The sequence below is a fragment of the Rhipicephalus microplus genome, chromosome 3 (genome assembly GCF_043290135.1).
Source record: "Rhipicephalus microplus isolate Deutch F79 chromosome 3, USDA_Rmic, whole genome shotgun sequence".
In the NCBI taxonomy this organism is placed as follows: Eukaryota; Metazoa; Arthropoda; class Arachnida; order Ixodida; family Ixodidae; genus Rhipicephalus; species Rhipicephalus microplus.
In genome coordinates this window covers 252,197,317-252,212,089 of record NC_134702.1, presented here as the reverse complement: position 1 = coordinate 252,212,089, position 14,773 = coordinate 252,197,317, and the positions used below count along the sequence as shown (strand labels likewise).

The 14,773-nt window shown below is 42.3% G+C and overlaps 1 protein-coding gene across 1 annotated transcript in view; it reads right to left on the bottom strand.

Moving 5' to 3' along the window:
• Positions 1 to 14,773, bottom strand: part of LOC142803192 (neprilysin-1-like) — a 182,731-nt gene that overhangs the window by 144,474 nt on the left and 23,484 nt on the right. Inside the window, exon 3 of the mRNA XM_075888285.1 lies at positions 4,614 to 4,691. Within this exon, the coding sequence (XP_075744400.1) occupies positions 4,614 to 4,691 (78 nt within the window). The remainder of the gene's footprint in view (positions 1 to 4,613; positions 4,692 to 14,773) is intronic.

The window sequence follows — 14,773 nt, the reverse complement described above, 5'->3', positions numbered from 1 at the left end:
CCATTCATTTCTATCGATTGGGAAAATCATTGAAAAACGGGTGCAATACGAAAAACACGTGGAACAACTAACCAAATATCTATCTCACGAAATTGCACCTAAGCGCCTCGGCCTAGCCTGCAACCCCTCAATGTCTACACTAAGTGAAGCAGAAAGGTGGAAGTGCAAAAAAAATATTATTAGAAGCGTCCTTGCAACTGACTCGGGTCATTGCGGACCATAGTGAGCGTAAGGCCGCCCAATACAGTGTCACGGAGGCCACGCAAAAATTGGTATCTAATGTTGGAGAGCATGAGGCATGAGAACTGGAAAGATATGACTAAAAAAGACAGGCGAAATTTCAGTAGTAAAAGATAGATAGAAAATTCAATCGGGACTGCAGAAGCTCCATTGCTCTGCAACAGGAAAATAAGAATGAGGCCGTACAAGAACGCCAGAGACCACCCGTACCACAACCTAACTTTGAGGAGAAAAATGGGAACTCGAAACTACAGTGCAATCTTAATCAAAACACCCTTACTCTCGAATATGAGGCTGACACTCCCATGCCACGTGATAGCCAAGAGCAGTCAAAAACTTATGAGAAAAATGTCTTCAATCTGTCCAACACAACGCTCACACCCGCTCAACTTCAACTTTTGTCGAGAGGCTTAACCTTTTGTCCATCATCTGGTAGATTCAATGAATTTGAACTGTACCAAGGCCTCGATAACTTTGCGCGTAATCTCCGCCTCCGTGAATACTTTCTTGGTCGCAAGGACTGTACGGACGAGAATATACGAGCTTTTCGCACCGATCCTCATTCGCGCCCTTCGCGGGAAGCATGTTCGCGCATGTGCCCTTAGTTAGATTGATTGGTGGTGACAAATCATGGTGTCTAGGTGAGCAGAGGGACAAACACCTTGATATATATGAGCAGTTCAAAAAGATATCATCAGAGCGTATGAAAAAAATCGGCCATCTCGAAACAACATATTGAAGTCAGAACGAACAGCACTCGATGAACTACGAAAAAACACTGAAATTACCATCAAACGGGCTGATGAAGGGGCTGCATAGTAATTCTAAACACGTCGGACTACTTAAAGGAAGGGGAACCACAACTATCAGGCACAAAATTCTACAAAGAACTTCCAACGGGCCCGACTCCCGAATTTGAAAGGGAGGTAAAAGTAACCCTAAATAATCTCCGCCGGGACGAGAAAATTACCGACAAAATGTAAAAGCAATGTTAGCGGCCCATTCTGTTCCCCGTCGATTCTATTTGCTCCCAAAAATACACAAGGCAGGATATCCGGGACGTTCGATAGTATCCAGTAACAGCACATCAACAGAAAAGATATCAGAATTCATCAATGTCTTAATAAAAAAACATCCCCCCAAATTTTTCCTATTACCTAAAGGACGTAAACCACTTCATCTGCGAAACTTCAAGTCTCGACATCCCATGCGGTAGTTTTCTGGTGGCCATGGACGTCTGCTCACTTTACACCAACATACCCCACCATGACGAAATAGCGGCTAAGGTTTCTGAACATGTAAAATCTGACTCATCAACTAGTGTATGTGGCGAGGTACTGTTTACACTTCTTGAACTTGTACTAAATTGTAACCAGTGTGAGTTCAATGGTAAGCATTTCCTTCAGGTCAGTGGCACTGCAATGGGCACGAAAATGGCCCCAAACTTCGCGAGCACCTTAATGGCTTCACTTAAAATCCCATTCATTGAGGGACGCACCTTGAAAGCTTTCTATTACAGAAGATACTTAGACGATATTTTTTTTATTTGGAACCACGATAAGGGAAGTCTTTTCCGCTTCATAGAGGATTTTAACAAGTGCCACCCGTCAATGAAATTCACGCACAAAATTTCCTAAACTAGCATTAACTTCTTGGACTTCACTGTCACGGTCAAAATTGACCGCTTATCAACAAACCTTTACAAAAAGCCTACAGACAATCGAATGTACCTACATTACCACAGCAGCCACCCAAAGCATTGCGAAACGGGTATTCCATATTCTCAGGCCTACCGGTACCGAAGAATATGCACCAATATGCGGGAATTTGACACACATGCACAACACCTAAAGCATTCCTTATTGAAACAAAACTATCCGGAGGACATTATTGACGATGCCATACTACGTGCTCGCAACGTGAACAGGAATGATATAATCAAGGGACCAAGCAGAGTATCTAAAACGACTTCCCAAACGAACCTTGTACTAACTTACTCCTCATCAGCGCCACGAATCAAGAACATACTTTCCCGCCATTTAAACATAATCAGGCAAAGCAAAAGACTAACTTCTATTTTCGCGAAGCCACCTCACGTGGTGTACCGCAGGGATAAAAATCTGAAGGACATTCTTGTCAGAGCAAAAACAAACACCCCCAAATTTCAATCAGGGTGTCATCCCTGCGGAAAAGCTCGATGCAAGCTATGCCACAGATGGTCACAACACGTGAATTCAAAGCGAACTTCTCGGATTTCAAATTCTGCATAACTGGAAGCCTTAATTGTGACTCCAGTAACGTAATATACATGCTACATTGCAGCATATGCGGACAAGAATATATGGGCCAAACAGACACGCCATTTCGGCTGCGGTTCAATAATCACCGGTACCACGCCACTTCACTGCCCAAGCTACCTTCATCTAGACATCTGCGCCTGCCAAACCACAGTTTTGAAAATATCAGCGTAACTCTTTTGCAGTCCGGTTTCTCAAACAGACGCGAGCACGAACGCGTGAGGCATATTTTATTTTCAAATTTCGAACATTTGTAGCCGGCATCAACGAGGACTGCGGAAGACTCTCCTGCCTCCTAGAAGTAAGCCAGGAAGAAATTGGTGACAAAGATTGATAGCTGGAGACCATGCTTATTTTTTCTGACTGACTCGTACGTGTACCCTGTCCTTTCTTGTATTTTTTGTTGTTTTTCTCTTCCTTTTTTCCTTTTTTTCTTTTTTTTCACATGCACATACAAAGTGTTTATGTTCGCCTACTACTTGTTGACCATTGAAGGGAAACGGACGAAGATGAAAGGTAAAGAGCCGACCAACCCATTAAGGGGAAACCCTTTCCTTACGCACGCCGTCACGGACCTCTTCCTCCACCGTGGCAACAATCTTGGGTGGCCCGACACACGTCGAGAACTGACCAGCACGGGATAAGAACCGGATGTGGACGTACACGGACATTTGGTTTCGTTCTCAGTGTAGACAGTGGTTCTTCCTCTTTTTTAATTTCTGTCTTTCCTATCTTCTTCTTTTTTTCTTTTTTTCCTTTTCGTCTTTTTGTTTTCTTTTTTCTTTTTTTCTTTTCTTTTTTTGTTTTTTCTTTCTTTCTCTCTTTTTTTAGTTCTCTCTTACTCTCGCAAACATCTTTCAAGGCGAGAGGGACGCGGCAGCAACGAAGTTTAGAAGTTCATGTTAGTATAACTCATCCCTTGATGAAGGGAGGACCCCCCCCCCCCCGAAACTGTTGGGAAATAAATATATTTATCCTTGTTGACAACGCTCCCGTTGTGCCATATCCCACACCTTCACGAAGACTAACTGGCCCGTTGAAATATTACTCCCACTATATCTATATCTATATATATATATATATATATATATATATATATATATATATATATTCTGGCTGCAACACCTTGCTCCATAGCGCACCGCTTTAAACTTCGCCACGCAGCATTTGTCTATCATAATAAACAATGGTAGAACACATAGCTCGGAAGTCCTTCGGCATGTTCCTGATCATCTGCATGATGACTCAGAGAGCGCACATGAAATGTCACCTGCCGCTGGTGCTTGGTCGGACTTGGGATACCGACCTGTGCTCTACCTGCAGCCCACGGTCGCCCGTTCTCGTGCATTTATCTCGTGAGGGGGGAGGTTTGTATTTTCTGTGGCTTTACTCCAATGTTGTGTTGAAGATATAGTCCTCACGAACATCATTTGGCTTTCCGATGTGACCACGTGTGGAAGAGGGGTGCTGTTAGCTTGAACAACCAACGTAAGGTTCATCTGGTTCTGCATAGTAGACAGTGTTGCAGTGTTGCTCAGACAAAGTACGCTCTAGCCGCACATTTAGGAAACTCCTGAACAACGGAAGTGCGATGACAACAACATACATTATTGTCCTTGGCAAACGCCCATGAAATTCAAGGATTTATTATATCTCAACAGCGAAATGTTCCGGAATCGAAATGTCGCTAGACAGAAATAATGTAGCGTTTCCCACGCGTAATGTACTCGCAGAAGCTCAGCGGGAGTGAAACACACTGTACGCCTAAGTTGAGCAAAATTAGCCACTTTAGACTTGCATGGGCATCTTCTTTTTTGTTCACAATATTGGCATGCTGCTAGAAGTAATTTCCCACAGCGGATGTCGTCATGAACTTGATTGTGTTTGAATTATACTTCTTAGGTGTTGTCGAAATGCAATCACCTTGCTGAGGGGGGGGCGTTGGTTGCGGCGGCAGCACTAGACACCAGAAAGGCCCGGATTGGGTAGCGCGACACATTGTTCTTCTCCCTCAGCTGTTCAACTCTTTTGTTCAGCAATCTTGCCAACGTAGCGCTCGTATAACACATCGCTTACCGATGAATAGTATTCGTTGAGCTCGGTGTCACTCCTGATCCATAGCGGGAAACCAGCGTTAATCTTCAATTCCCGAAGCTGAAAGGAAAGAAAAAGATTTACCGAAACAGTAGCGGGCAATGTCATGAGCAAGTCACAAGGTATCACTACAGTTAAAATGCTTTATTACTCGTTACTAAATAAGTAACGAAGTTGTTCATTTGAAAATTGGGTTTGTTTATTGTCGATGTTCGCACATACTTGGGCCTGCCAATTTTCATCCTAGCTGACATTGCTTTTACTGCAGAAATTTCGATATGATGATAAATATTTATAACCATCATAAATAGATAACTTACAACATTATAGTTGTTAAGAGAATCTGTTGTTTTAAGAGGTTTGCTTTTCATCAGATGACCGAAAAATGAGAGTAAAACTGTTAGTATTACGTGTGAGACACGATCACTGCAAGCTTCATGTAATCAAAGAAGAGTAATACTTGAACAAACACAAACGATTTCAAACTTTCCCAAAACAAACATAGGTAAAATTTAGCCGAAATGTGCTTTATGAATTGCCGGGATGCTCGATTCTGTGGCGTCAGCTAAAGATATTTTTCATTGCATAGTTATCGCGTCTCATTGAATGCGAATTGCCTTGCGGACACGAGCCGCGCCTTATGCTAATGCTGTTAAAAACATGGCACAATGTATCAATTAGGAGTTTTATGAGCATATTTTAAAACTCTAGACCCATAGAATGTCGCCTAACATCGACACCTTAACGAAGTCTTGTTGAATCTTCGAACACTGATATTCTGTCTTTAGCTTATGGTATTTTGTCATTTGACTATGTTGCTATGTTGCACTTCAAGGATGCGCCTGCGACCACTTGATTCCTGTCATATTATTCACTAAATTTCTTTCATGAATTGTATTGATTTCACTTCTGGCACTTGCCAAATCATACATTCTTAGTAAACTAGCATAACCGAGTGATTTGACGGTGTTTATCATGTCTCATAGAAATTCAGTGCTATTGCTAGTTCACAACTTGAACGTTCTTTCCACTACATAGGTTGTGCAAGTTTAATCCCTAAAATGCGCAAACGTGAATTGTGGTAAAGGAACTAGGACTGACAAATTTATGCATATTGTTATTTGGTCTGCTATTTGTGCATAGATGTCTTGTGAGCCATGTTCACGACATAGATTGATGTGGCTCAAGAACTTATAATATGTCGTTTACAAGTAAGGTTTATATAGCACTCACTAGGTGTACACATTACAGGCTCCTCACAAGGCCTGAAATGAAGTTTCTTCTGAGTATTTTAAGGCGCTGTCTGTCTGAAAAGCATTTCATTGACATCATTTTAAAACTGGTAGGTAGGGGAAAGAAATAGCAGTGGCGTCATCCCGAAGCCTAAAACCTTTCCCAGAGTAACTGCAGAGCTACTCCGAAAAGAGCGCTTGACTACTCCAAAAAAGAAACTGTGCGCGAAATTGTCACCCGCCTTGTGACTAGGGTGCTTTTTTCCCTGGAGAAAAAGGCGTGCTCTTTGTTGCACTTATTTAAATAGCCCTTATTCTGCTGAGATAGAAGCAGAAAATCCCCTTCCCCTGTTCTTTTTAGTAACCACAGAAATGCCCGTGCGGTGTGTAAATGGCCAATCGGTGCCTACATAAATCCGCTTGCTTCCAGACGTGAGGTACCGTAGTGTGGTGTGGTGTTGTGGGTAGTGAACTCGCACGCTGGTTGAGAGGCCATAAGTTTGTAACTGGTGTTGGGTGCAAACTTTAAGAATGTTATTTCTGGATGTGATACTTGTATATCAATTTTACATCTAACCAAATACCTGCGTGCTATTAAAAATACTGACTAATTCTTTCTTGCTCAAAAACTTGGCCTCGTATCTCTATTTTCCGCTGCAATTGTCGTCGACAGACTACAGTCTTGCGTCTGGAGAGAGTGAACAAAATGTTTATTTGATGTTCTGCGCAAGAAAATCGACAAATGGTATTCTGGAGGCACTGCGTTAGAGTGATTCGAGCGTGCAGCACAGGCGAAACGAGTGCATCAAGTCACGTCACGCGTGGCACATGAGCGCTATCTGGCAGTTATCTTGAAAAACGAAACGTGCGCGCAGAGGTGATAAGGTGTAGAACGCAAGGTGATAGGTAGGTGCCGCCACCATGTCGTCTTAGCAAAGCGTTCGAAACGCTTGCCTGTTCGTTCAAGCATTGTATGGTCAGCGCAACGTGATAAACGCTACACTGTAAAAAACTTGACGCCCTAAAAGGTGTAAAATTGGTGTAGGCATTAAACGCACCCATATGACCACCCTTTTACACTCCTATTTTAAATTTTAAGGTTATTCGTAAATAAAACACCGCATGTACACCGTTATACTTGGGGTGTTATGAACAAGGCTACAAATGATTGATTGATATGTGGGGTTTAACGTCCCAAAACCACCATATGATTATGAGAGACGCTGTAGTGGAGGGCTCCGCAAATTTCGACCACCTGGGGTTCTTTACGAGCACCCAAACCTGAGCACACGCGCTTACAAGGCTACAAATGCACGACATTTTCGGGCGGTTTTGCTTATACTGTTAGTATACATCAACCAGATTGATGCCAGCAAGGCTCCTACTACTAGCTGCTTGCGGGTCTAGTAATGAATTGAAGCAGGGAGTTATGTGACCGAAACGCAGTTTTCATCGATAAATCACGCAAACTACTATAAGATGGAAGATACAATAGGAGCGCTGCTTGTCCAATAAAGTAAGGGCCAATTCTCCTGTATCTGTTTCTTTGCTCTGTGTCATTTGCGTGAGTAGCCAACACTCACAAAGTGCACTGATTTGCCTGAACAAGGTAGTGTTGCGCATATTGGTGTAGCCATGCATGGAACACTCCCCCCTCCCCCCGTCCCCCATAATATTGAAGCTTTTAAAGCTGGAGATAAGACGTCCGCCACCTGCAAAAAAAAAAACAACAGCAGAATTGTTTAGCCATAACCACCGCGTCTAAACGCCATCAGGTTCCTTAAAAACGAACTTTGATGTCATGTATTTGCAGGCACGTTTTATTTAATTACTGTAGCAAATGTTCCTCTTTATGTGTCCTTAAAAGTGCGTCATGGATATTAGTAAGAGGACACTCACCATAAAGAAAAATGCAGAATAAGGACATTTCGGTGACCTTGACACAGCCTTGCTCACAGTGAAGGGAGCCTTGTTGACGAAATTGCGAACAAAGCTCTCCTCAGGGGAGTTGAAACACATTCAGTTCTCTCTCTCTCTGTTTTTTGTGGATCCCCTTCCTTTAATTTATGTAACTTCCCCAGCAGACGTGCTTCGGTCAAAGCCTTGACTTTGTAGGTAGTGATAAAACAACATTGAAGAAATATTTTCAGCCGCGGTGTTGTTCCAAGGACTGCAATGTAATTACAGCTGTATTGTCCCAACTTGAGATAGAAGTAGTAGTTACAGGTTGAGAAAGTAGCAGCAGGTCAGTATTTTTATTTACGGCACGCCAGAGCATTCCTCTTCTTTCTTGTTATTGCTTGCTGCATAAAAGCGTGCACATGCGCGTATGCGCTGCCGTCTTCGTCTTCCTGGCAGTACGTACGTGGCAATGTGTTCTCATGACAGCCGATACAAGCAATATTGCAATGTCTTTACCGAAATGACAGAGCTGAAAAAATATCGCGTGTGTGACCCTGAATATGCAGACCCCAAACACCCATAGAGCTAAGCAAAAAATCATCAGCTTAGCGTTTTCACCAGTATTCACTACATTAGGTCGGTGAAGGTGCGCTAAATATTGGTCCTGAATATTACAAATGCGCGTCTTGACTAGTACTTCGTGCTGGCCGCACTGCACCATCACAATGTTCACTGCGATTTAGATGCACTGTTAAAGAATGAGTATAACGACACAGATCACTGCCGCAACAAAAGAAAGAGAAAAAGCAGCGCCCGCGCTATCAGTAGAGGGCCGGAGCTAGCGTTAAACCGCATTTAGCCAGTCCGAGAGCTCACCGGTGCCGTGAAGTCTCGTCGCCTAGACAACCTTGGCGGCCCGGGATTGCTGCGCGCGCAGGCGCAAGAGCGAGAAAGGGACCGGCATCGTCTTACATGTCACTGCGTGCGCTGGAGAAAACCCTCCCGTGTGTGTGCGTGTGGTGCGCGTGGCTTCTCGATCAGTAGAGTTTATTAGTCGGTGTTTAGTTTGAAATGTGCCTGCGCTCTGTGCTCGACCTGTGTGTTCTGTCAGTGCTGATTGTTGCGAAGGTGCACTATCCTGAAGACTGGACCTGCGGATTCATATTGTGGAGCACTCGAAGGGAAATAGTGAGTACCGCTCTCACGTTGTTCCGTTCAGCGCTTTGTTAACTACGTGAGCACGAAAATACCGCCATCAAACAATTTTGTTTTCAACTAGTTGGTGACAAATCAGCATTTCTTTACTTAGCGAGAATATCTGTCTGAACTGTTTCACAGGGATGATGGCGATGTGTGATTGTGGGCACGTTTTTTTTTATTTGTTTGTTTGGACAGTTTGGAGTACAAAGCAGAGTGAGCGTGCGCGGCTGAGGTTCAGCGAAGAAATCTAACAGATTTTTGCGGTGCCCTTTGTTGGCAGCCGTGTTTAACGGGGCCCGCTCGTGATGCACATCAATTTTAGTTTACTAATTATTACATGTGCGGGGGACGGCGCCTGTTAGCTCTAAGCATCAACCGTATCTAAAATGCATATGCTTGGGCATGTTGGTAGTTCGTTCACTCTCTTTTTTTCTTATTGCACAAAAAGACCGAGAACGGAAAACAAGGGCGTGGTGTTCATGTGGTTCTTTTCGGTCCTTTTTCGTTTTGTGCGGTAACACTACCATGATAACTCGGGTTGGTGCATCGGGTGAAAACACGACATATTTCTTCGCGTTAGGTTTGCCTAGCGAAGTTTGCCTACTTGCCAATACATTGAATTTCGTTAAATTCGCCTTCACCGGTATTTTCGTTCACTTGTAACGTAGCATGACACTACCGACAGCCGTGCCTGTGTAGTGGATCGAGCACTGAAGCTGGACTTTTCTTTGACTACACCTTTCGTCTGTGTATGTGGCCGAATTGCCAACTTGAACAGTGCAAACGCTTGTTTGAACATAACTGCTAACGTTCGAGCACATTTTATTCAGATTGTTTGGATCATGTGTAACTTTCAAAATATTTTTTAGTCAGAGTTTTATTGCCATCGCCTAGCTTTGGCGTTTAACTTCGCTAAGTAGTTCAGATGGTAAAGGTATTTTTGCTATGTGAAGCGTATTATTAGCTTTCTTTTGTTGTACAAAAAACACTTTACCATTATACATACTGCACGGTATCTAATCATGTCTTGCAGCCAAAATGTAAGACTGGGCAGCATATTTTTTTCTGGGAACACAACACGCACAGCCACTGAACAGCCTACGCTGCATCGTGAAGGAGTTATGGTTTCTCAGCCTGCAAGCGTGATTGAAACAAATGGCCCTAATTTAGCAGTATGGAATGGTCATTGAGTGAAGGTAACAGGGTCGCTTTATTCGAAATTTTCCAGCCAATTTCGCGGCTATGGCAAATATGTTTGAAAAAAAAATTGTGCTGATTTATAGCACTGAAAACAGTGAACCGCTTGAATATTTCGGAGAGTAGAACTTTTCTTGGGTCACATGGTTTCCTTTTAAACATCCTAGAATGTTGTTTGACTGTTGTTTGTGAAAAAATATTTTACAAGTACCGCTCCTTTGTTTACACCCAGAATGGTACATGTTAGGTAAAAGGGCCTATGTAAAAAATTTGAAACTCAGTAATATTATTACAATTTTTCGGCCACATACGTCTGCAAGAGTTTAGCCAAAATGTGTTATGTTTGCATTTTCTCATTGCGATACTGCACTTTGTATAAATATCTGAGCTGTGACTTACTTCACAGAAAAGATATTTTGACGAAAAATTATTTTTAGACATCTTTATCTGTTAAAGATCACTCATTTCACAGAATTGTTTGTATTGTCCACATTGAGACGCAATTTCCACCATGTGGTGGTCCAATTAAAAATCACCTTTTAGCTAAATTGAAAGCAAATAAACAGTTCTTTGTATGTGACAAGTTTCATCTCTGCATGTTCCATTTCAAGGAATAAAATAATTTTTGAATTTTCCCATCAATGGCAAAGGAGAACTTTGAGGCGTCGGCTGCCGTATGACCTAACGGCAAATGGGGAACTTGGAACTTCAAAAATTATTTAGGGGCAAAGCTCTTGAGGCCGTGGGTCGTTCCCTCCTGTGTAGTCGTACTAGTAGTATGTCGCCACTTTATGAGTTGCACAATAGATAGCGTTAGTGATTTTCACAGCGTCCACACGGACAAAATGATGATTCGTGGGGCGAATCGTTGATCCGTACATTTGTGCTTTCGTCCATTCGTCTGTGCATCCGTCCATCCAGGCCTCCGTGTGTCGCTCTGTCCGTGAGTTCGTCCGTCTTTCTTTCCGTCCATACTTGCGTCAGACTGTCTGTTCATCTGTTTGTGCGTCCGGATGGATGGACGCTGCGCCCCACTCATCATCATTCACTCCGTGGATATGCTGTGATCTTTTTCAAAACATAAATTGCTATGACAAAATGTGGCATATGAAAAGAACTCTTTATTTGCTTTCGATTTAGGTACAAAGTGTATTTTAATTCAACCAGCACATGGTGCAAGTTGCGTCTCATTATAGAGAAAAGAACTATTTTGTGAAATTCACAATTTTTTCTTGAATGGTAAGACAGCTTAAGAAGTTTAAAATATTTTTTCCTCCAAATATACCTTGTGTGGATTAAGTATTCCCTCCTCAGATATACAATCAAAGTGCAGTATTGATATAAAAAAATGCAGATATAACAACATTCGGCTAAATTTTTGAGGCGTATGTGGTCGAAAAATGGTGTTAATATTACTGAGCTTCGAACACTTTACGCAAGCCCTTCACTTAGCTTTTAGACAAAATTTGGCACGGAAGAAGAGGTACTTATGAAATAATTTTTTTCACAAACACCCAGACAAGATTCCGGGAAGTTCAGGAGGCAGCCTCGTGACCGAAAATTATTTGTCGGGGAAATATTCTCGCAGTTACCTTTTTTAATGCAGTAAAATCAGCGAGATTTTTTTTTCGAATACATTTGAGATGGTCCCCAAAATGGCTGGGACGTCTGACATGGCATGACCCAATAGCCAATTCTTCCATTATATAATCGTGTCAATGTGAGCTAGTTCAAGCACACTATATCATTCACATTTTAATACGTAACTATACAGTACTTAATTTCACAAGTTACCTGCACTGAATACCTTCTCATGTATGCTCACTGGCATTGTGCTTTTGTGCAATACAGATAAAATATGTATATGTTTTTGCGCATCGTACTGCATTCCTTTTAATAAAATAATCGAATGAGTACCAAGGTAGATCTGCAGAAATACACATGCGGCTGTGTTGACGCATACTAAAGCATGAAACTTTACATTCACTTAGATTAGTCGATGCATGCAGCTAATGGAACATTATCAACTTGGAGCAGCACTTCTTTAGTTGCCTGCGCGAGCAAGCTGACAGGGTACAGTAAGGTATCTACGGCACGAAAGGTAAAATGATTCTTCCACAGCGCGCATTTACGGCGTTTATTGCTCAGCATACCTTTTCTTGCATTTCTCACTGCAGTGGAGCCCGATGCCCCTGAATATGCTTGCTATGCACTCAATTTATACTTACACATATGAAAGCAGTTAGTTATGCAGGGTGCATACTGTATGTAGCACTCTTTGTGTAATTTCGGTCATTGTTCCTTGTGTATTTATTGTACGTTTCCGGGATGAAATTTCCTGTACAAAAAGAACAGCTTCGCCCCACTTCTCTCGAAGGCGCCAGTCATCTCAGCAGCTGAAGTTGATTGTGCAAGCAGTAGTGACGAGCTGTGGTTTTGCAGTTAGAAGTATACCAACACTGACATTACATCAAGACAATCCCAGTTACACTATTTTGTCGAATGTTCTCATTTTTTAATGTCGAAAATTATACTGCGAAATATAGTAGGTTGTAAATGTGATTCTGGAAACTCGCTTACTCTTTCAACGTGTTTTTTTTTCTATTGTATTGGTGTCAATCAACGCCATACCGCCCAGCCGTTTGCCTGACTAGCGCAAATGTTTTCGATAGTTGTGGGGATTTATTAAATAGAAAACAATGAATTTCTTGCATAAAGAGAAAAACTTGGTCACGTCAGATATTTGAAAATTTTGCAGAATGCCACCAGAGTCCTGTTTATCAGACTTGCAGTTTTTATAAAAGCAGATGTGAACATGTAGGCTTAATAGTTTTTTGCTTCGGCGTTAAGTTCGGTTGAACCTTACGTTACAGGTTACTGCTTGCACTACTGTGGAGTGGTGTGTGTGTGTGTTTGTGTGTGTGTGCGTGTGTATGTGTATGTGTCTGCCGCGCCCTACTTTGTCGTTTTTGGCCCAGTCTACTTACACATATATGCACTGGTCTTATGCAGCTCATTCAAGGCTACGGCACCTTATTTTATCAGCGGCATGCATTAAGGTATAAGTGCAGGTGATGACACCAGTATCATTCTTCTTCCCTGTCAGCCGCAGAGAAGCTTCATATATGCTTCTTCCTGAGCAGAATTGAGGCTTGGGCCATTTGGTGATGTATATTTGATAAAATGAAGTGGTATAAATGGCTCTCCTTAACACACAAGACTAAGCGTCACTTCCTGTGTGTCTGCTTTTATTGTCCCGTTAATTGCGTTTTATTTGATCAACTATGCTTATCGATATAACTGCCGTCGTTTCAATGGGGATTTTGTGTTACACCCCACTCGCATAGGTGTAGCTTCATCCAACACCCATAGTTTAGGGGTGTTCAAAAACACCTATTAAAGTTGCGTGTAACGTTTGTTTACACCCTATGGTTTCAGGGTGTTTCTAAACACCTTATTGTTCAGGGTGTTCTTCGACATCCTAAAAGGGTGTTGCCCATGGGACAAAAAACTACACCCTTATGCGTGTAAAAATTTTTAGAGTGTACGGTCCTTAGAATTAATTATGTCTACATACCGATTATTGACGTGTTGTTTTGGTGCCTCAGGTATGCGCAATATTTGCATTTTAATTGACAATGGCACAAGTATGAGTGCCGAATCCTTAGCAATGTTGGTCGGCGCTGCGGATGGGGTCGGCCATTTGGGGTGACGTTTCGCCAGTTTGGTGCCATTTAGGGTACCGTTAATGGCGGACAGACCAACGTTTTTGCGTTGAAGGTCCCAAAGAAAGACTCTCGTCTTTCAAAGTAACTGCTGCTCTCTTCAGAAGTAACCACTAGCGGGGTAATACCGTCGCAATTAGCCCCAAAAGGGAAGAATCAGTGACGAAGGTTGGTTTCTCTTCGAAAGGAGCAACCTCGACACGTCTTTTCCTACTTTACCTCTTAGAGTGCACGTCACCTGTTCAAGCAATATGGGCGACCATCTGAAGTTTCTTTGAAAAAAAAAATCTGTGATATCCTACCCTCCCCCTCTGCTGTGGAAACTTGGAAATTTATTTTCGTCCCTAAAACAAAGAGTGTAATGTTAAACATGTAGAAGAACAAACTAAAGGGTGTGATCTAAGCTGATTTGTATAGTTAGTCACCACGTGCTGTAAATAATGTTTATATGTGGCCGAAACTATATATTTGACTTTCTCCATTACGTTATTTCTTCTTAGAAGGCTTTATTTACGAACTGTACTGAAAATATTTTTGACGCATAACACACCTTCTGTAGAGTATATATTGTTGCAGGAACGCGATCGTGCGGTTCACTATCAATAGCATCAAACTGCAGAAGGTCTGTTGTTATTACCTCAATACCCAGAACACGAGCTAGATGGCGATGTCTGAGATTGACATCAGTGACAAATATGTTCCTCAACATGACAATGAAAGCAGAGAGGCTTGTATTTCTGCATTCTCTACTGCGCAGGGTGACGGTAGCGACGTAATGTTTCTGGTGAGAGCGAAGGTCATGTGATGGTACTTGATGACGTTGCGTGAGCATACCGCCATTTGCAATCCAACATTGGCGAGCACTACCCGCACAACCTTGTAAGTA